The 23260-nt window shown below is 41.2% G+C and overlaps 1 protein-coding gene across 1 annotated transcript in view; it reads left to right on the plus strand.

The window, feature by feature from the left end:
• heatr5b (HEAT repeat containing 5B) overlaps positions 1-20603 on the plus strand; it is a 31607-nt gene extending 11004 nt beyond the window's left edge. Inside the window, exons 9-36 of the mRNA XM_067386903.1 lie at positions 748-903; positions 1145-1395; positions 1701-1812; positions 3149-3301; positions 3391-3490; positions 3792-3905; positions 3996-4155; positions 4242-4417; positions 4521-4626; positions 4725-4915; positions 6690-6849; positions 6924-7113; positions 7795-7964; positions 8141-8288; positions 8578-8757; positions 9289-9546; positions 9737-9918; positions 10286-10354; positions 11949-12128; positions 12347-12575; positions 14182-14409; positions 14492-14619; positions 15069-15213; positions 15928-16191; positions 16404-16619; positions 16690-16841; positions 19262-19475; positions 19711-20603. Of these exons, the coding sequence (XP_067243004.1) occupies positions 748-903; positions 1145-1395; positions 1701-1812; positions 3149-3301; positions 3391-3490; positions 3792-3905; positions 3996-4155; positions 4242-4417; positions 4521-4626; positions 4725-4915; positions 6690-6849; positions 6924-7113; positions 7795-7964; positions 8141-8288; positions 8578-8757; positions 9289-9546; positions 9737-9918; positions 10286-10354; positions 11949-12128; positions 12347-12575; positions 14182-14409; positions 14492-14619; positions 15069-15213; positions 15928-16191; positions 16404-16619; positions 16690-16841; positions 19262-19475; positions 19711-20018 (4940 nt within the window). The 3' untranslated portion in view covers positions 20019-20603. The remainder of the gene's footprint in view (positions 1-747; positions 904-1144; positions 1396-1700; positions 1813-3148; positions 3302-3390; positions 3491-3791; positions 3906-3995; positions 4156-4241; positions 4418-4520; positions 4627-4724; positions 4916-6689; positions 6850-6923; positions 7114-7794; positions 7965-8140; positions 8289-8577; positions 8758-9288; positions 9547-9736; positions 9919-10285; positions 10355-11948; positions 12129-12346; positions 12576-14181; positions 14410-14491; positions 14620-15068; positions 15214-15927; positions 16192-16403; positions 16620-16689; positions 16842-19261; positions 19476-19710) is intronic.
• The last annotated feature ends 2657 nt before the right edge of the window (positions 20604-23260 follow it).

A 23260-nucleotide genomic window follows, 5' to 3' on the forward strand; every position in this document is an offset into this window, starting at 1 on the left:
ATGTGATTTTGGGTGCTGCCAGTGTCTTTATGGATAGATCATTGAATCAATGATCTGTTTAACAACGCTGCTTTATTAAGCAACGAAACACTGCTTTGTGTTGATTGGAGATGCACAGAGATTCTGTTGTACTGTTAAATATATATATATATATTAAATGAATGCCTCAGGAGATTATTTATTTTTAGTATTATATTTTTTTATATATTTATGGCTATGAATGAATCCCATTTTAAGACGACATGCTGCTTTCCCATGTGTGTGCGTCCTGACCAATTTTGGTGGTAAAACATTAGTAACGCGCATTACGTAATCAGATTACTTTTTTGTTGTAACATGTAAAGTAACACATTACAAGTAATGTATTACATAATCAGATTCGTTTTTGATGTAACGAGTAAAGTAATGCGTTACAAGTAATGTGCATTACGTAATCGGATTACTTTTTTGTTGTAAAGAGAAAAGTAACGCACTACAAGGAAAAAAAATAAACTGCAAGGCCTGGAAGATTCTCAGTCGGTTGAGAAAAAGTAACACAAAAGTAAGGCATTACTTTCCATAAAAAGTAACTAAGAAACAGAATTACTTTTTTACTTTTTTAGGGAGTAATGCAATCTTGTGACGCATTACTTTTAAAAGTAATTTTCCCCCACACTGGTCCTGACAGCGATGACTGATCATTCAGTGTGAATCTGACACAGGCCGTGTGGATGAAGACGCTCATGACGGTGTGTTCTCTCTCTTCAGAGGCTGTAGTGAACGACCCGAGCAGTGAGAGCCGCGCCGGAGCCGCAGACGTGTCGGCCAGTCAGCATGTGATGGTGTGTGCGCTTAAAGAGCTGGGCAGTTTGGTCCAGAGTCTGAGCGCTACGGCCGCCCCTCTAATCCAGGAGCCATCCATCGGTAAGAGAAAACAAAACCACATTGTGTAGCAGTTGTGTACAATACTGATGTGAAGACCAATAGAGTTTCTTAAAAAACACTCCTAACCATGAATGTCCACATATTACTAATCATACACAAGCGTTATGGCTGGGCATTGACACAAATCTCACTATTCGATTTCAATGAACTGTTGAGCTTCCTGAGCATATCCCACCAGAGCAGGGCTGACTATCTGGACATCCTGTGATTCTGTTGGCAGGGTTTTTGGAGACGGTCACATCTGTGCTGCTGCACCCGAGCATGGCGGCGCGTCTGGCCGCGGCCTGGTGTCTGCGCTGCGTTGCCGTTGCTCTACCGTACCAGCTCACACCTCTGCTAGAGCGCTGCGCCGAGTGCATCAACAACCTGAAGAACTCGCCGGAAGCCGTGAGCGGATACAGCTTCGCCATGGCGGCTCTGCTGGGAGGAGTCTATCAGTGTCCTCTGGGTATCCCACACTCCAAGGGCAAGGTCTGAGTCTCCACAGCTTCCCCCCCTGATCTGAGTCAGTCAATACATATCGCAATATGGCTTAGTGCACTTGCCATATTTTCAGAGTGATGCATTGTTGTATGACAAAAATAATTGAGATAATGGACCAGATAATGGATAATTTTTGACATTCCTTCAAACGTACAGTAGTTGAAGCATCTTTAATTGTAAGTTTCCGAAAAATGGTTTTGAAAAACTTAAACTTTGCAGAAAACAACTGGAAGAGAAACACCTGTATGAGTATTCTGTGATATAACTGAGCCTGACTGAGGTGTTTGTTTCAGATGGTGGTGAGTATAGCTGAAGATCTTCTGCGCTCGGCTGCACAGAACAGCCGTCTGTCTCTCCAGAGGACTCAAGCCGGCTGGCTGCTGTTAGGAGCGCTCATGACCTTAGGTGAGTCCATCAACCAAATCCCATCATCACATCAGCTTTTGGCTAGTTGCACATATGTCTGAACGCTTACCGACGTGCTCCGTTGTGGCTTCTTGCACCAGTGCATTCAGGGATCTAGCTAAACTTGATGTTCATAGGATGATGTTCATAATCCCGCTTATTACACAACTGCTTGCCACATACACTAGTGGCCAAAAGTGCTGTTTGGAGATGTTTGTTTTTAATGAACCTACAAGTTTGATTAAACCATGAACATATGAGAAAAATATTTTATCTTTTTAAAAATATTTTAAATATGAGGGAAGAACAAAACGCTAAACTTGGCAAAAAAGGCAAACTACAGCTGCAGATTTTATTCTACTATGCAAAACAATAAAATGCATAGAAAAGTAAAAAGCTAACAGGAAAAAGCATACATTGACTACAACATAAACAGTTATTAAAATTTGGTTGGTTCTCTCTTGTTTTTATATGTTAATAATTTCTTTGCATGACATTTTGGCCAAAAATTGTGTCACAACAATTTGTCATGTTTCATTGCGTTATTATCACAAATAAAACAATCGAATCCAAGCACAACTACGCAATATGCTTACAATTTTTTGACACATTTTTAATAATATTTGAATACAGGGTGAAGATGTCAGTTTTCCTTGGCCGGACATCACTTTTGGCCACTACTGTATGTAAATAATTAGACATGAAATATTGATTTGAATTGAAATATTTTATTAATTCACTAAACGCAAAGCATTCGTTAAGAAAAAAAAGTTCTTGGTGAGCAGCTTTGAGCCTAGAGAACGAACAACTTCAAACAAGACGGCTGTTTAAAGGATAAATTACAGTCGTGTCACTTATTACACACCACATGAATAATGACAGGGACAGGAAATATTGATTTGAGAAGAACCGTTTTCAAATTTTTCCTATTTATTATATTATCCATTACAGTGTAGAAAACAATCATTTTAGTAACAAGACAAACAGTATATATTTTAATCATATTAAAATTGTGTAATATTTATGAATTTGATTATGTGCTTATCCAAGTGTAGAGCACTTGCAGAGAGACTCCACCCACACGCTCTTCTGATTGGCTGTGATTGATTTTTGTTGTAAATAAAATTGCCTTGCCTATCTCATAGTTGTGTCGTGTCTTTTGTGGACAGACAAATTGCTTGCCACTTTAATGTTTTTGTGTCACATCTGTTTAGGAGGACACAGTGTGAAGTAGCTGACCTGAGAGTAGAAGCCTCTTAGTAGCACAGTGTGTTTCTGGCCTAAAAGCATGCATGATAGCAGTTATATTAATGATCATGTTGTTTCATCTCCTCAGGACCGTCTCTAGTGCGTTACCACCTTCCCAAGATGCTTCTACTGTGGCGTAACGTGTTTCCTCGCTCTCAGAAGGAGCTGGAGGCAGAGAAGGCCAGAGGAGACTCCTTCAGCTGGCAGGTGATGCTGGAGGGTCGCGCCGGCGCTCTGTGCGGTAAAACACCTGAGATCTTCCTCCATGGCTTTCTCAGCTTTATTTATCAATGTGCGTCATGAAAACATCATATTTCTTGTTCCTCACAGCCATGCGCAGTTTTGTGGCACATTGTCCAGAGCTGCTGACGGAGGACGTGATCCGCAGACTGATGACACCCATCGAGTGTGCCATGACCATGATGTCTCAGTGAGTGTGACATTATTTACAGTAAAGACATGCTGGTGCCAGTGCTCAGAGCTATTTCTGTTAGTTTGGGGTTAGTTTGAAGGAAAATCAGCAAGGACACATTAATTAATCAGTTTATTGAGCATCAAATCAGCATATTAGAATGATTTCTAAAGGATCATGTGACACTGAAGACTGGACTAATGATGCTGAAAATTCAGCTTTGATCACAGGAATAAATTACACTTTACTATATATTTCAAAAGAACACAGCGATTTTAAACTGTACTAATATTTACAAATCACAATTTGTGTTGTGTAGTGTTCCTGCAGTGATCAAGGTTCATGGAGCTCATCTGAAGGCCAGCGCTGCCATGGTGCGACTGCGACTCTATGACATACTGGCGCTGCTGCCGCCCAAGACATACGAAGGCAAGTGCTTCAGCCGATGCCTGCACTGCTGCTGTCAGCACTGATGACACGAACGCTGATCATGACTGATGATTTGCTGTTGATTGACAGGCAGTTTTAACGCTCTTCTGAGGGAGCTGGTGGCCGAGTTCACGCTGACGGATAACTCTGCCAACACCACCACGTCTCTGCTGCGCTCGCTGTGTCATTATGACGACAGTGTGCTGATGGGCTCGTGGCTTCAGGAAACTGATCATAAGTCTATTGAGGATCAGGTAATTTAAAAATCCAGACTGTCATTTACAGAAATCATGTATCATGCCTTCCATGTGGTTTTCTAATGTGTTTTTTTATCCAACAGCTGCAGCCCAACAGCGCGTCAGGCAGCGGCGCTCTGGAACACGACCCGTCCTCCATATACCTGCGTGTTCCTGCCGGCGAGGCCGTGCCCGGGCCGCTGCCGCTGGGTGTGTCCGTGATCGACGCGTCTGTCGCTCTGTTTGGAGTCGTCTTTCCTCACGTCTCTTTCAAACACAGGTGCTTTAAATGAATCAGAAGTGACAGTAAAGACATGTATAATGTTAGACAAGATTCTGCTGCGTCGGTTGTGATTTATTTCATGTCCTGTTGTCTGTTCCAGGTTGCAAATGCTGGATCACTTTGCCGAATGCATTAAACAAGCTAAAGGAGTCCGTCAGCAGGCCGTCCAGTTAAACATATTCACTGCAGTGCTGAGCGCTCTCAAGGTTTCAGAAGTGTTGCACACACCTATAATAGAATTGTATAAGAATAATAATAATAATGTTTGTTGATTGGCATCTGGGACTTTTCTGTGTTTGTACAGGGTCTGGCTGAGAACAAGAGCAGTCTCGGTCCGGAAGAGGTGCGTAAATCAGCTCTGGCGCTGGTGATGGGCGCGCTGGATAACCCCAACCCCATCCTGCGCTGTGCGGCGGGCGAGGCTCTGGGACGCATGGCACAGGTCGTCGGAGAAGCTTCCTTCATTGCCAGGATGGCACAGCACAGCTTTGACAAGTATGCAAACCAAACCGCTTAAGCGGCGATGGCAATACGACAGCTTTCATTTCTTGAGTTGCTGGTCCAATTCAAATCAATACAGGGCATTAAAAAGTCTTAAATTTTGTTTTATCAAATTTAAGCTCATAAAAAGTCTTCAATATCTTGGTAACACTTTAGTTTTAGCTATTAACTATTTGTTTAGTAACATGCATATTGCTAGGATATTGGTTGTTTATTAGTACTTATAAAACACATATTAATGCCTTATTCTGCATGACCATATTCTACATCCCATAATCCTACCCAATATCTAAACTTAACAACTACCTTAGTAACTATTAATAAGAATTAGAGGTTTATTGAGGCAAAAGTCGTAGTTAATAGTGAGACTTGGACCCTAAACTAAAGTGTGAGCAATATCTTAAATGATATAAGAAAAGATCATTTCAAGAAGTCTTAAATTTGGGGATGAATAACCAGGATTAGGATTAACCCTCTGGAGTCTGAGGCTGATTTGGGGCCTGGAGAAGTTTTGACATGCCCTGACATTTGTGCTTTTTTCAGTTGTTCATAAACATATTAATGGAAAAAGTGTCATTACACTGTATTCAGCACAAACTAGGCTACAATAATATGTGAGGAACATGTATGTACATGTTTGTGTTTTTGAAGGAATAACATTTATGCGTGGTTATTGAAAAAAAACAAAAAACTTAAGTCACTGAAATAAGGCCAAAAAAAGTATAGTAAATCTTTGTTTACAAGACTTCTGGGTATTGGAGGTTGTAAACTAGAGTTTTTGCTTCAAAACTATGTAAAAATTATGCTGCCTACTCCTTCATATAAAACAATATATTGATTTAGTTTTTGTAAGACACTTTTTGCCAAGAAACACAGTATGCGAGGAGGCGTGAATCACCACTGAATAATGGGCCATTCTCACCTGAGAAGACAAAAGAATTGCATAGTAATGAGCTGAAATGATTTGCTTATTAATGAGGCATTTCAGTCAGGTAGGCTGTGAAAAAAACCTTCTGTGATGTCTCAAGCTCATCATGATGTATGAAACATACAGAAAATATTATTACAATATAAAGTAATGGTTTTATATTATACTTTAATAAAATTCAGAAGGCATTGATTTTATATAAATGCGAGCACTGCATGTTTCAAAGTAAAACCACAGGTTTTTTGCTCGTTCTACTGGCTCGTACTTTCAAAGCAGTTCACATTCACTGAATAGCCCACATTTATGCCAAGTGATTGTTTTGATCTTCTGTTGATGAAATATGGCAATGTTTACAATATGGTGTTTATATTATACCTGTAAACTTGTCGCCTTTTGGTTTCGATGATGTTTTCTTTTTTATCTTACCTCCATATGATGCCTAATCAAGGAGTGTTTATAAGCGCAGCTGCTTTGTTTACAGAGGCAGCCGGGGTCACCGCTGTATTTCTGCTGTTCCATAAGCGCCATCTACTGACAGAACAATGCGAAGATCAACCCATATTTTCACTCAGCTTACACACAGTGTTGTAAATTTTAATTGCTGGACTGATAATAAGATAATGTGCATTCAAAATTTTTAGAATAATAAGGAATCTAGAATATTATATATAACCATGTTTTAAATGAATATATACAATTATTTATAATTTTGACTCATCCCATTTTTAAAACAGTTTAAAGGCTGAAACGTGAGGTTTAGGTTAGGTTAGGCATGCATGTTGTTGTATTTCTTGCTGTTTCCTCATGTTTGTCTTGTTCTGTCTCGGCTCTTCTGCACAGGCTGAAGTCGGCGCGTGACGTGGTGTCCAGGACGGGTCACTCCCTGGCTTTAGGCTGCTTGCATCGTTATGTGGGCGGCATCGGGTCGGGCCAGCACCTCAAGACCAGCGTTAGCATCCTGCTGGCCTTAGCTCAAGACGCCACGTGTCATGAGGTCCAGGTGAGCGTCGCAGACAGCAGGAGCTTATGCTGCTGGTTTACTCTGACTCTGATGACTTTCTCTGGTTATTTCAGACCTGGGCGCTGCACTCTCTGGCTCTGATCGTGGACTCCAGCGGGCCCATGTACCGCGGTTATGTGGAGCCCACACTATCTCTAGTGCTGACGCTGCTGCTGATGGTCCCGCCCTCACACACAGAGGTGCATCAGTGTCTGGGCCGATGTCTCGGAGCGCTCATCACCACCGTCGGCCCAGAACTACAGGGTATTGAGAATTATAGCATTTGTACTTTAAACATATCAGTGTTTCCCCGATATACTCACGGCAAATTTATTTTTCATTCTTCATTCTTCACTTAGGGGTAAAAAATAAAGTTAATGTACATCATGACTCCGCCCACATTTAGATGCACATGTAGATATGTGCTGCGCTTTCCTCTCAATAACAGAATAAACACACAAAACAAATGCCAGCGGTGAGAAAACAGCCGTTCAGAAAGCATCTGATCACAGTGATGTGTATTCTTCAGCTCTCCAGTCACGTTTATTTCTACAGCACTTTATACAATAGATTGATTTAAAGAAGCAGCTTTACAGTATTAAAGATGAAAAACAGTGTCAGTGTCTCTTTCAGTTAGAATCACAGCTTCAGTTTCTGATATAAAGAGTTTCTCCAGTGTGTTCATGTTTTTACTCACGTCTGACCTTGATGGACTGAACAGAAGAAATGAAGAATTTCACCTCAAAGAAGGCGGAGCCTCTGGGCCACACCCACTTATTACATCATCACCACTGACCAATGATAGTCTGGCTTTAATCTGCTTGAAGATAATTCTCAAATAATTGGACACATTATCCAGCAAGTGAATCACATATATGCCTCTTTAGCCCTGGCAGCGCTGAGAAGAGTATTTATATTGTTTCTCGCTCTGTTTTGTTTTCCCAGGTAACAGCGTCAGCATCTCGACGATCCGCTCGTCGTGTCTGGTTGGCTGCGCCATCATGCAGGATCACTCCGACTCTCTGGTTCAGGCGGCAGCGATCTCCTGTCTGCAGCAGCTGCATATGTTCGCTCCGCGACACGTCAACCTGTCCAGCCTGGTGCCCTGCCTCTGTGTAAGACTGCTATATCAGCTATTTAACATCTTCAGATTTAACATGAATCATTTCTTGGTTGATCTAATATTAAATGTGTAAATGTGAATGCCAGGAGAGCATGTGAACGCACACAGGTAAATAGTTCAACAACAGTCCAGATTCTGCCGGTGACTGACGTGTGTTTGTGTGCGCAGGTGCATCTGTGCAGCTCTCACCTGCTGTTACGGCGCGCCGCTGTGGCGTGTCTGCGGCAGCTGGCTCAGCGAGAGGCTGCAGAGGTCTGTGAATACGCCATGAGTCTCGCCAGGAGGGCTGGTGACGGCAAAGACAACACCTCCATCAGTACGTAACGTGTCCTGGAATATTTACAGTGTTTCAGTCCCAGCCCATCAAACTCAAAAGGTCACGGTGTTACACAATACAGACCGTAATAAAACTAAAATAACAGGAAAATAACAGAATCAGTGATGCAAACTTGAGACAAATTTTTTATCTGTAGCAAAGCAGCTCTAGTGAAGACAATCGTGTCATTCAGATCAGTTCAGTTCGAGTTTTGTTCTCATCCAGTAGTGTCAGTGCAGTCAGATCGATAATATTACTGAATATTTCACAGTGTCATTGATCTTTTCAGATCTGAACATCACAGAGACGGGGTTGGAAGGTGTTCTGTTTGGAATGCTGGACCGTGAGACAGACAGGAGGTTGTGCTCGGACATTCACGACACATTGGGTCACATGCTCTCGTCTCTGGCTGTGGAGAAACTTCCTCACTGGCTCAAACTTTGCAAAGATGTGCTGGCAGCAACTACAGGTGACAACCGTACACTGACAGTGTTTCTGAGCGGAGCTGATCCTGCTTCCTGACAGGAATTGAATACACCATTACAGGTTTTGCATGTAAATATTGCATTCCTCTAAGATTCTGCAGGGTAGGATAACAAGAGAATGTCCACTTTCCATAACAATGCTTTTATCTGCTTCATTTTGGACTACTTGACTTAGAAATTTGGCTGGTTTTCACTGAATCAAGCCTCCTCGGTTGAAAGCAAAAGACATTGCTGATGTTTTTCACTTGCAACAACTAGTGTAACAACAGCGAGACTGATGTATTGGCCGATATTTGGCTGTTTTTTGGCAATTCTCACATTCATGTTTGACATTTTGCTCCTTCCTATAAGGTTTTCCAAATCTGCCATTTCTTGGGTCACTATGAGACTTTCTTGTGTAGTCTCGTATTAATCAGAGTGCTTCATCTCATCAAGTGAAACTACAGTGTGTTTGTGTGAGATTGTGCTCAGATGAACATCATCCGTCCGTCCTTCTCATAGTGTTTTTGTTGCAGAGGTTGGTGGGACTGTTGCGTCTGACAGCAGAAGAAAGGAAGAGGAAGACGACTCTAAGAAGGATGAGATGGATGATGACATCATGTTCACATCACTGGGTCAGGATGACAAGTCCAAACCGTCCGTGGCGCCGCGCTGGGTTACGCGAGTGTTTGCTGCCGACTGTCTGTGCCGTATCATTCATCTGTGTGAAAACGCAGACAAGGCCCACTTTGACCTGGCAGCTGCTCGCGTCGCCAAGACCAAAAACCCTGAAGGTAAACATCTTTATTTCTCGATGTACTGACGGCGAAGTTCTTTTCCGTTCTTCACTTAGGGGTAAAAAGAAGTTTGAAATGCCATGAAATACTGTTATAGTGGGGCCTTTTTTATTTTTGGTTGGACTTTGTCGATTTACTAACATGAACCGAAGTAATTTAGGACGTGAGTTTGTTGTATCTTCCGCAGGTGACTTCCTCGTGCTGCACTTGTGCGATCTGATTCGCATGGCGTTCATGGCTGCGACGGACCACAGTAACCAGCTGCGCATGGCTGGTCTGCAGGCTCTCGAGGACATCATTAAGAAGTTTGCGGCTGTGCCGGAGCCCGAGTTCCCTGGTCATGTGATCCTGGAGCAGTATCAGGCCAACGTTAGTTCATTCATTGATGCCGTTCAATCATGTGGCATGTTAGAGCACTGGTAGCCTGACATCAACATGGCAAAATCCATTCGATTAGTGTTCAGATAATACATTGTATGAAAAGTTGCATCTTTGCTTTAAACGATCTCTGGGATCAGATCATACATGATGGCGATTCCAGAAATGATCCACTGCTCTGATCATCATGCCAGAGTCCAATATTGAGTTTTATTGCATTGTTATAGTTTAAGCTCTCTCTTTTATTACTCTACATACACTTCAGAAGATTTTTTTTAATTAAGAGTTAAGTGTCTTGTATTATGAACACATATATTAATTTGTTTACATTTTCATTTGTTCTGTTTTTCATCCACAGGTTGGTGCTGCGCTCCGACCAGCCTTTTCCCCAGACACACCCTCAGACATCACTGCCAAAGCCTGCCAGGTAAACTTCAGACTATAACACAAGCTAGTCTTAAAGGGTCATATGATGCTTTTCAGTGTTTTCCCTTTCTTTTAGTGTTTGTGCATGTATTCAATCTGCAAAGTTACAGAGCTCATAGTGTCCCACGAAGATGTTTATTCTATCTAACAGAAAAAAAAAACTGATCCAAACCTGAATAAAACATCTTGATTCTAGTCCAGATATTACTTCCTCAAACATCCACATCACAGTGTGAAATATTAGCATAATTCGTACACGAGGAAGAAGGTGAGGCTTCAGTGAATTAAAGTGTTATTGCCATGTTGTGGAGATGCTGTGTTTGGATGCAAAACTCAGTGTTATGGTAAGGGGCGTTACATTTCTGACGCACACTTGAGGTGTTTGGCAAATTAAAATGAACCGGCTCAGCTGGCCAATCAGATCACTCTGAGCTTTTCGGAAGGAGGGGCTTTCGGAACTCAATCAGTGCATTTCAGAAAAAGACAGAATGAATAATTCGGAGGCTGAAGAAAGAGAGTTTCAGATAAACTGCTAGTATTTTTCAATTAAACTGATTAAAGCATTAAAGTTATACACATATAAACTTATAAAACTTGACTTTGGCCTCAGTCAAAATGATTTGCCTTAGAATATATTCATGGGCATATTCTTTTTGCTCTGAGATAAATAAACTGAAAGTGATAAACCAGTTATTAATCAGTTCCTGCCGATGGGAAACGAGTGGTTCTGGTTTTTTTGAATATCTCGTATTAAGTCAAGGCACTATAGGCAAAAACATTGTTTTTTCATGTACTGGTCAATGATAAGACATTTTGCTTCCATAATGTTTTCTTTCAGACTAGATGGGGAAAAAACATTTAAAATACACATTTAACTATTTATTTTACTATACACTTCATCTATTTACATCTGTAGATTTCAGTTTCAGTCCATTTCTTTAAAGGCAGTGAGGTTCAGAAATCTCCACTTCACACACCAAACTTTACAGACTTATTCATATCTATATTCTGAAGGGTTGTTCATTCACCTAATTTATATTTACTTCTAAAAACATGGTGAAAATGTTTTTTTTTTTCTGTCAGCAGTATTTTATGATTTATGTGTGATAAAATGAGAAATCCAAAATCCCCTCTGTAAAAACCCTTTAACTTTAATATGTCAACATAATCAAACAAGGACCTGGCTTTATCATATTTCTATTTGGAAATTTATGCAAAATAATGCATATTTAATTAGATAATGCCTCATTTGAATATTTGCACATAACATTTCAGAAAACCTGTAATACAAAACAAATGGTTGGAAGCTCATTTCCACCACGGAAAAGTCAGTAATTGTGAGGCATGAAGTACGAATTGCGAAATAAAAATTTGCAATTACCTTTTTTTTTTTTTAAATATTCCGTGAAAGAAACATGCTTCCTTAGTTGTTTTTATTGTACTGTGATGAATCAGCTGGTGAAGTATGGTGATATTTATCAGTCAACATTTTTACTCTTTTCACCTGTAGTGTCTTGGCTTATATTTCACTGCGTTTTCATCACACAGAAATGCCTCTCTGTGAGCGTTCTTCAGTGTTTGGTATCTGTGTACAGGTGTGCAGTGCGTGGATAGGCAGTGGTGTGGTCAGTGACCTGAATGACCTGCGGCGCGTCCACAACCTGCTAGTGTCCTCTCTGGACAAGGTTCAGGCTGGCAAAGGCGCCTCCAGCCAGCTGTACAGCGAGAGCGCCACGACGATGGAGAAACTAGCTGTCCTGAAAGCATGGGCCGAGGTACATCCGAACACTCACAGCGCTTCAGCAGCTACATTTACAAAGACAAAGAGTATCAGATATGAAGCAGTAGCGTTAAAATACCGTTATCATTGTTCTAAGGCCTCTAAATGATCAACTTACTGATCAACCTGTCGCACACAATCTCCTGCATGCCTTCTTTACAGTGTGAATCCACATCCTTCCACCGTTATCAGCATTATTTACTCTGGTTTCAGGTGTTTGTGGTGGCTATGAACATAAAGAAGGAGTCTCAGTCCAGGCCAGCGCGTCCAGCTCAGGGTGAGGATGAGGAGGTGGGAGATGAAGATGTTCTTCCTCCAGACAGCCTGATGACTTTAGTTCAGCCGGAGCTGCCGTCTCTGAGCCGCCTGTGGCTGGCGGTGTTGAGAGACTATGCGCTGCTCTCTCTGCCTGCGGAGTTCTCCAGTCAGCTGCCGCCCGAAGGTAAAGTCAAACCATCAGCTCCTTGTCTTTTCTTCTCTATTGTGCCATATATCCGAGTGAAACGCATGTTGGGCGCCCTCATCATCAGAGAATAGAAGATATGCTGCAAGAGGGAGAAGAAGATATTCTGATTCAAGATTATGAGGAACATGAATTTAAAACAATAAATATTCCATAAAAAATAAGAATGGTCCATTTTGATTTCATGGTGACACTAAGAGGGAAGGAAAAACTATATAGATTTTACTAGTATCTGTATATTGCTGTTCTTTGCTGATCTCTAATTAGTATGTATTGATATTATGAAATATAAAACAATTTTTTAGTATTGCAGTTCACCCGTTTCACCATTGTGGTAAGCAGTATTAAGTCCTTCCTGTTTAATTGAGTAAAAGAATCTGAGATACATGATTTATTTTGAGATTATGGGTTGGACATAGTTTTTAATTTTATTTGGTATAGGTCTTAAAAAAAGGTCTTAAAGTCTTAAATTTGATTTTAAAAACCCTGCAGATTCCTGTGGAGGACGAATTGAATCAAGGCCCGTTCACACTAAATACAAAAACTATAAACATAACTACACTGAATTTTCAGCATCATTACTCCAGTCTTCAGTGTCACATGATCCTTCAGAAATCATTCTGATATGCTGATTTGATGCTCAAGAAACATTTATTGTGTACAATATTTATTTTTCAGGATTCTTTGAATAGAAAGTTCAAAAGAACAGAATTTATTTGAAATCTAATCTTTTGTAACATTATAAATGTCTTTACTGTCACTTTTGATAGATTTAATGCATCCTTGCTGAATAAAAGTGTTAATTTCTTTAAAAAAAAAAAAAAAATCGTACTGACCCCAAACTTTTGAACGGTGGTGTAAAATGTTACAAAAGATTTGTATTTCAGATAAATGTTGTTCTTTTGAACTTTCGATTAATCAAGGAATCCTGAAAAAAACACAACTGTTTGATATTGATAATCATAAATGTTTCTTGATCATCAAATCATCATATTAGACTGATTTCTGAAGGATCATGTGACACTGAAGACTGGAGTAATGATGCTGAAAATTCAGCTTTGATCACGGGAATAAATTACTCTTTACTATATATTCACAGGGAAAACAGCTGATTTACATTGTAATAATATTTCACTGTTTTTACTGTATTTTTGATCAAATAAAAGCAGCTTTGGTGAGCAGAAGAGAATTCTTTTAAAAACACAAAAAATCACAGCGATTCCAAAATTTTGACTGGTAGTGTATATTAGCTTCCACACCAGTGGATGATATTGCTCTGTTTATTACAAGTGCTGCAGTTTTGTCATCTGTCTTTTTAAATGCTCGAGCTCGTTTAATTCAGGGTGGATTCTGATTGGCTGTCAGTGTTTTAATCAGTTGGGAAAGTGATTCCAGCAATATCATTCCTCTGTGTCATTATCGTTATAGTTGTGGTGTGTGTGCACTCTGCTATTCTTTTACAATTAAACAATTTTAAATCTCTTTATCATTATCATCCTTTGTGTGAATGGGCCTTTATTGATGTATTGCTCAACAGAAACCTCTAATAATAACATTGTATTTCTCTTGATAATTGTTTCCTCAGGAGGGGCGTTTTACACTCCTGAGACTATAGACACAGCGAGGCTTCATTACCGTAACTCGTGGGCGTCCGTTCTGCATGCCGAGGCTCTGTGGCTCAGTAGCACCGGATTCGGCACTGCTGAAGACTCGGCGGAAGGCAAGAGCGCTTCCATCACAGGACCTGCAGTGGCTTCAACGGCCGGCAAAAACCCAGATGACCTAGTGAAAGACAGATTGCACCTTCTTTTGGGTAAATTATCTGCGAGACGCATTTGGACTGGTTAATGTTTTCCCCCCAGTATGTCATGCGCTGTTCTCTCACGTTATTTCAGGCATCAGCATCGAGTTCCTGTGTTTCCCTCGGGCCGAGGAGCCCATTGAGGATGTGATGTCATGTCTGCACGCTCTCTGCACGCTGATGGACTCACCTAATGCTCGGACACACATCGCAGAGGACCAGGTCAACATCTGCATCATTGGTTTTACTTCAGTCAATAGGGAATCATGAAAATGTCACAAATTCACAATTCGATTCCGATTCACAAGCTTGCGATTTGATTAAATTCGTTATCAGTTCATTTGGATATATATCAGGTTCAGTACATGTCAGTTTTACTCAAGGGAAGAATCTCCCTGAACTGAAGCTGTAAACTATATAAGAACACTGTCAGTCGCTACATTACTGTAATATTAGTTAAAATAACAACTGATCTATACACAAACATTTAAATTACACACAAGCCACTTTTTGTAATAATGACATTATAATATTTAACTTTTGTTGACAAAATTATGTTTATACTCCATATAAATTTTTTTGAAATATAAAGATTTAAATGGTGGCTGTAATAAAAACTTGCTTTCCTGACAGATTTAACCAAACATACATTAAATACTGTTTATATATAGTTGCTGGCTGTGGAGCTGCTCAACGTGCTTCACCGGCTGTTATTAACACGCGACCCGCAGAGCATGCAGCTACAGGTGACGACAGTCGTGCAGAAAACCATCCGTGCCGCCCAAGAGCACCTGGACCACATCAGGAGCAGCAGGAGTGAGTAAAGATCTCATTCATATGTGCTTAACGTCGTTTCTTAATGATGCAGATCAATAAAACATCCTGTGACATATTACCTGCAGTTATTAGATCACGTCAAGCAATCTAGAAAATACGAATTTCTTAATCTGTTTCCTGATACTTTTGTAGGTCATTAGGATGTCTTGATGATTTTTCAGCATCTCACGCCATGAGTGTTGCATTTTGAAAATGGAATTTCAAGTCATGAACAGTTAAATCGTTAGTTCACCAAAAAATGAAATTTCTGTCATTAGTTACTCTCCCTCATGTCGTTCCACACCCGTAAGACCTTCGTTCATCTTCAGAACACAAATCAAGATATTTTTGATGAAATCTGAGAGTTTTATCACTGTCCATAGACCGCAATATAATCAACACTTTCAAGGTCCAGAAAGGTACTAAAGACATCGTTAAAACAGTCATGTGACTGTATTGGTTCAGCCTTAATGTTATGAAAAATACATTTTGTGTTCAAAAACAAAAACGACGTCCAGCACTTCCAGGTTCTGCGTCAGAACGCCGACTGATACTGGCGCTGAATCACATGATCAGCACGACGCATGAGTGTGATGCTGATGCAGGAGCTGGCCAATAATGAGTCGCGTTCTGACGTAGAACCTAGAAGAACTGGACGTAAACAACATGGTAACTGATGAAACTAACCGTGTGTGTGTGTGTGTGTTGTGTCAGCTGTGGAGGACGCTGGAGGCGAGGAGTGTGTCTCAGTGCTTGGGGAAGGAGGCGACACCGGGGAGCTGCTTCCAGGAAAATCTCTGGTGTTTGCTGCGATGGAGCTGCTGGTTTTTATCTTGGTGCGTCACCTGCCTCAGCTGAAATCAGAGGGCAAAGAGAGCGTCAGACAGAAGCCTCAACACCTGTGTGACGACAGCAGCCGACTGGTGGCAGCCTCGGTCACGGCCCTCGCGGAGCTGCCGTCACTCTGCTCACCTGCAGGTACACACACACACTCACATAGCTGTCCTGTGTGTAACTTGTTCAGTTTGTTTGTGTAATTACGCTTAAAGACTTTTACTGGATAAAGAGTCTAAACTCTCACTCAGAATGACTGTAGGAGATTGAGTGTGACAGGTTTATCAGATCATGTTAGAGGCTTTAGGATTTAACACATATCCAATATAACGGAGTATATTTGTGTTTCTCTGTAGGAAGCATGACCATCCTTCCCACTGTGCTCTTCCTGATCACTGGTGTGCTGAGAGAGACGGCAGTGAAGACGTCAGATCACTCCGTCTCTGTGCCGGTGTCTGCGGCTCTGCAGGCCATCAAAACCATCCTGAGCTCGCGCGCGGGGAGGAGTCAGACGCAGTGGAGCGCTCTGGTCCGGAGCAGTTTGGCCTCAGTGCTGGAGTTCTCGCAGCCGGGTAAGATGAGCGCATGTTTCTGTGTTCAGTCCCGATGGCTTGGCTGCTTCTGACACGCTCTCTCCTCCAGATGTGTGCGGAGCCGGTGTGGATGAAGTCAGTTTGCTGACGGCCGTCACGTTGTTCCTGCTGTCGGCCAGCAGTGAGCTGATTGGCGTCTCCGTCCTGCAGAAAGGCTGCATTGAGCGATTCAGACATGGACTCGGTTCTGAAGATCCCTGGGTGAGTTACACAAGGACACAGACTGAAAACTTTATTTTTTGTAAAGGGTCTGCATTAGTGAGTCACTGTAGAGTACTTTTGCAGTGATGAGTGGCTCATACACCGATCAGGCATAACATTACGACCACCTTCCTAATATTGTGTTGGTCCCCTTCTGCTGCTAAATCAGCCCTGACCCGTCGAGGCATGGACTCCTCTGGACCCCTGAAGGTGTGCTGTGGGATCTGACACCAGATGTTAGCAGCAGATCCTTTAAGTCCTGTAAGTTGTGAGGTGGATCCTCCATGGATCGAACTTGTTTGTTCAGCACATCCCACAAACGCTCGATTGGATTGAGATCTGGGGAATTTGGAGGCCAAGTCAACACCTCAAACTCGTTGTTGTGCACCTCAAACCGTTCCTGAACCATTTCTGCTTTGTGTCAGGAGCATTATCCTGCTGAAAGAGCCACAGCCACCAGGGAATACCGTTTCCATGAAAGGGTGAACATGGTCTCAACAATGCATAGGTTGGTGGTACGTGTCAAAGTAACATCCACATGGATGGCAGGACCCAAGGTTTCCCAGCAGAACATTGCCCAAAGCATCACACTGCCTCCGCCGGCTCGCCTTCTTCCCATAGTGCATCCTGAGGCATTTCTCAATGTCAAGGATACTTCCTTGGCAGGACTGGTCCTTCCAAGTCACTTCCTTCAGAGGCTAGGAGAGGCTCCTCTTTAGCATTCGGAGAACACGTAAATGGAACAGACTAGCAAGTGCACGTCATTGCGTCATTACCCCCCGGTAAACAGCTGCTTGTTTTCTACACGGAGACGTATGAACGCCTCTGTTCGTTCCTTGTTAAAAAAGACGAGAAAGCTATGAATAACGCTGTGAATGGTATAATGGTATAATATTAACGTTAATTTACTTTGGACAACTCAACTAGTTATTTATAAAAGAAATGCCGGTGACGGCAACCTAACAATTGTTAAATGACGGTCCGGTTCAGTTAGCCATCAATAACGTAATTTGTGTTTGTATAATTTATAATATCAATACGGTAATTTGTACAGGCATTTAAACGTTAAACTTTATTTATCTGACACATTTACTACAGTTATAACAAATGTTTGGTAACGTAAATATACTTACATTTGAAAGCATATTGCCCGCTAACGTCCAACATTTTTTTAAACATTTTTGAACAAGATTGCAAAGCTGCACGCATAGGATTGTGGGTGATTTGAGAGCGCGAAGAGTGCGAAGGCTACACATATGCATCCTTTCCTGTGTATGGGATATTTTTCGAACGAAGGACTCAGTCCTTGTTTGAAATTCCGAGGATCCTCGACATTGGAACAGTCCTTTGACGGATGTCGATGACGTAACATCCTCGAAATTCTGGCTTCCGAGGATCCTTCCTTGACATTGAGAAAAGCCTCTGGTGCCATGTGTTCCCCAGGTAAGCGGCGCACACACACACCCGGCCATCCATGTGATGTAAAAGAAAACGTGATTGATCAGTCCAGGCCACCTTCTTCCATTGCTCCGTGGTCCAGTTCTGATGCTCACGTGTCACTGTTGCTGATGTATTCTGACACCTTTCTATCAGAACGAGCATTAACTTCTGGAGCAGTTTGAGCTACAGCAGCTCGTCTGTTGGATCGGACCACACGGCCCAGCCTTCGCTCCCCACGTGCATCAATGAGCCTTGGGGCAGAAAGAATGGGATGAAAAAAAAAATTGTATGAAATAAACCCTAGTACAAAAAGAAGTACCTTCAAATCAAGACATGATCAAGTCGTCTTCACTAGGTGTAGACTGGGGCACTCAAGACTTACCCATGGGTGAAGTTCCTCCTTTATGTCTCTCATGTAAAGTTCCTTTGATTATTAAGCATATTCTGTTGAATTGTAATTTTTATGATGCTGCTTTTATTCAGAAACATGCTGGCATGGAATATTTCAAAATATATCACCTGAATGTATTTTAGATTTTCTTTGGACCTTTTGTTTGGCATGTAAATAGCCATGATGCTAACATGGCGTAAAAAAAAAAACTTAATAAATAAACAAATTAAATCAATGAGTCTCGGCCGCCCATGACCCTGTCGCCGGTTCACCACTGTTCCTTCCTTGGAGCACTTTTGATAGATACTGACCACTGCAGACCGGGAACACCCCACTGTTCAGCCAATGAAGACCATAGGCTGGCATTATGCAAATGAGTTGCATTGTTACATATGTTCAGCAGGACGTGAGATTGGAATTACTGACAACTCGTTTCAGTTCAGAATCACTTCTTTCTTTTAGGAAACAAAAAGTCAATTTATCTGAACTTTGGTCTTTGAAACTTTGCAGAACTTTCACATTCACAAACAGTTGCTATATTACACTGCATATCCAAAATAGCATCTTGTTTTTGTGCATGTTTGTGCAGACTCAGGCTCGCTGTTATCAGCTGCTGCTGTCGGTGTTCCAGCACTCCTGCCGGAGTCTCTCTGCGCCCTACATCCATGCGCTGGCACCGGTGCTGGTGGAGAAGCTGAAGAGCATTGAGCACCACCGACCATCCACACCTGCTGAACTACAGGCCGTACAGGAAGGGGTTAAAGTGCTGGAGAGCCTTGTTGCCATGGCAGAGGAACACAACCGTAAGCGTTAATAGTAACCCTATAAAGCCGACTGTATCATATTTAATTTAAAAAAAAAGGCATTTAAAGGATCAAAACTGCTGTAAAACCTTTAAGCCAGTGAATACTGTGTGCCAGTTTGATCATTATATTAACACCCTTTTCTACAGAAAAATTCAGCTGAAAGTACAAAAAGAGCAGCTTCATGTCAAGTCATGATCCATCTTCTTTCCTTTAACCGGTCTATGTCACACAGGAGTTCAGTTACTGGCACTGCTGGTCCCGACCCTCATTTCATACCTGCTGGACGAGACCAGCTTCTCCTCAGCCTCCAGCAGCTCCAAAGGCCTGCATGAGTTCGCCCTCCAGAACCTGATGCACATCGGCCCTCTGTACCCCGTCGCCTTCAAGACTGTTATGGGGGCGGCACCAGAACTCAAGACCCGCCTCGAGGCGGCCATCAGATCCAGACAAGCCAACAGTAAAGCCAAGGCGGCGGCGAGACAACCTCAGCCGAGTGTGCAAGCGGCGCCCACCATCAAACTCAAGACCAGCTTCTTCTAGTCCATCAGAGGCTCTGCTCTGAGTCAGACGGATGTTTGTATGAAGTGAATAAAGGTCACAGTGACACTGTCATAAATCATAAGTGTCTGTTACAAGCATTAGTGCATCTTTTTTGTTTTTATGGGCACTTTTCAAATGCACCTTAAGTCAAAATTAATACCTTCTTTTTGAAAGCTTGCATAACACTGGTAGAAATGGAAATTAAGTATTTCTGTGACCACATTCCTATGTTTGTTTGTTTTTACTATGTTGCTTTTTATTATTTTCTATATGATCATAATTTAAACCTCATATTATCATATTTATCACTTTTCCAGAAAATTGCTTGTGTGGTTTTTGGTAAATGATGATCATTGTTTTAAACTGCTGTTCAACATTCTTCTAAATATAAACTACTTGACATATGCTGTGAATATCGGTGGACGTAGCACAGATGTGCTAAATCTGTTTAAATGTGTTTGCGGTCTGTGAGTCTATTGAATATTTTAGAGTTGCTCAGTGCTGGAGTTGTTTGAGCTTTTAATAACTTAATTGTAATGTCTGCCTTTCATTGCCTGTCATTCATTAAGTAAAAATATAATTTATGCATCATTGCCTGTAATTTATGTCCACAAATAATGTCCCAGTCCCCCTCTTTTTGGTAAAAAAAAACAACAACATCTTAATCCACTGATGGTAATTTAAAAATATCAGTGTATTCTGATGCATTTTTTGCAAGTAATGTTTTAATAATTATTTCATTAATTCATATTTCACCTGTGGGAAATTTGGTTTTAGAGGTGTTTTGATGCAGAAAATGGGCCGGCACAATGTCTGGATTGGTATTTTCCGTGACGGTCAACAGGTTTGAGTCCCGGCTGAGTCAGTCTCTCATCTTTTATCAATAGTCAGCTGCAAATATGGCTTGACTCCAAAAAAATTCTAACAAAAGGTTTCTCAGTGGTTTACAGTAGTATCAGATGTACTTAAAAACATACTAAAAGTTAACCAAAGTTTGACTCCAAGAAAGGCCCCATTTTCAAAATGGCGTCCGTCAGGTCGTCAATTACATATTAAAGCAATTGGTTACAAGCATATTTTTGCAAAAAATAAGTACAATTTCCCTTAAGTAATTGCATATTTCTCCTTTCTCATATTGTTTTGCCTAGTGTTGGTGGTTTCTGTGGTTCATAACCATTCTTTTGATTCTTTAAAACAGGGCTGCCACGTGAGGGCTCAGTACCGCTAACCCCTTTTAATTTTTTGTGTTTTATTTTTTATATATTTTTTATAATGCATTTTTTTGCCTTTTGTTTTTTATATATTTTTTAAAATTATTTATAAATATCTTTTTCTAATTTCTTCAGTTGTTTCCTCTTACTCTGGTTTATTAGGGCCCGAGCACAGATGGTGTGAGGACCCTATTGGAATTTCTCAGCCAATTATTCTTCTTCTCCAAAATGAATCGCATTTTTGAGGGCCTAAACGTTCTCAAAAACTCATGAAACTTTGCACACGCATCAGAAGTGGTGAAAATTTACATCTGATATGGGTTTCAGAATTAGGTGCAGCAAAATGGCTCGATAGCGCCCTTCGTGCTACGTTTCACGTACAGTTATGAAATTCGGTAGACAGATGTAACAGCCCAATACCTACAAAAAAGCCCATGGGTGCAAAGTTTGTAAACCCAACAGGAAGTGAGATATTTTGAATTTTCTCTACAAAATTTTGGCAGTTTTTGCCATTTCCACATGTTGTACTTTAACGAACTCCTCCTAGAGCTTAAATCAGATCAACATCATATTTGGTCAGTCTAATCTAAAGGCCTTTGAGACGTTAAATTGCGAAGATCTAGAGTATTCGCTTAAGGGCGTGTCCGTGGCGGCCTGGCAAAGTTTGATGTTTCGCCATGAAACAGGAAGTTGTTGTAACTCGGCATACAATGTCTGATCTGCCCCAAACTTCACATGTTTTATTAGAGTCCTGACCTGAAGACATCTATATGACAGTATTCAGTTACAGTCATAGCGCCACCTGGAAATGGGAGGAAATGACATGTTTTACACTGGGAATAACTCCTCATAGAGATTAAACCAGATCAACATCATAATATGGCCAGTCTAATCTTAAGGCCTTTGAGATGTTAAATTGCAAAGATCTTTGTTTCGCCATGTAAGGTGAATCACTTTTTTGAGGTCCGAAACATACTCGAAAACTCATGCAACTTTGCAGATGCGTCAGAAGTGGTGAAAATTTACGTCTGATATAGATTTCAGAATTAAGTGTGGCAAAATGGCTCGATAGCGCCACCTAAAAAATTTCAACAAAGTGCCCCTGACACTACGCTTCATGTGCAGGTATGAAATTTGGTACACACATCTAACAGCCCAATAATTACAAAAAAGTCTCTTGGAGTGAAATCTGAAAACCAACAGGAAGTCAGATATTTAGAATTTTCTTTGCAAAATTTGTGCAGTTTTTGCCATTTCCAGACGTTGTACTTTAACAAACTCCTCCTAGAGCTTTAATCAGATCAACATCATATTTGGTCAGTCTAATCTAAAGGCCTTTGAGACGCTAAATTGCGAAGATCTAGAGTTTTCGCTGAAAGGCGAGTCCGTGGCGATCTGGCAAAGTTCGATGTTTCGCCATGAAACAGGAAGTTGTCGTAACTCGGGCATACAATGTCTGATCTGCCCCAAACTTCTATATGACAATATTCAGTTACAGTCATAGCGCCACCTGCAGTCAACAGGAAATGACATGTTTTACACTGTGATTAACTCCTCATAGAGATTTAACCAGATACACATCAAATGTGATCAGTCTAATCTTAAGACCTTAGCAATGATAAATATCAAAGATCTTCAGTTTTCACTGAAGGGCGTGTCCGTGGCGGCCTGACAAAGTCTGATGTTTCGCCATGAACGATGAAGCTGTTGTAGCTGAGGCATACTTTGTCTGATCTGCTCCACACTTCACATGTGTTATAAGAGTCCTGGCCTAAAGACATCTATATTACAATATTCAGTTAGCCATAGCACCACCTGCTGGCAACAGGAAATGGCATGCTTTATACTGTAATTCACTACCAGATTCACATTTCATTATGCCACGAAGTACCAAACATGCTAGAAACACGTTAAATCATGCAACACTTGGCTGAGTGCTAATTTATGCGATTAATGGCACTAAAGAAACAGGAAGTTGTTGTAACTCAGGCATACAATGTCCAATCTGATCCAAAATTCACATGTTCGATA

The sequence above is a fragment of the Chanodichthys erythropterus genome, chromosome 5 (genome assembly GCF_024489055.1).
Source record: "Chanodichthys erythropterus isolate Z2021 chromosome 5, ASM2448905v1, whole genome shotgun sequence".
In the NCBI taxonomy this organism is placed as follows: Eukaryota; Metazoa; Chordata; class Actinopteri; order Cypriniformes; family Xenocyprididae; genus Chanodichthys; species Chanodichthys erythropterus.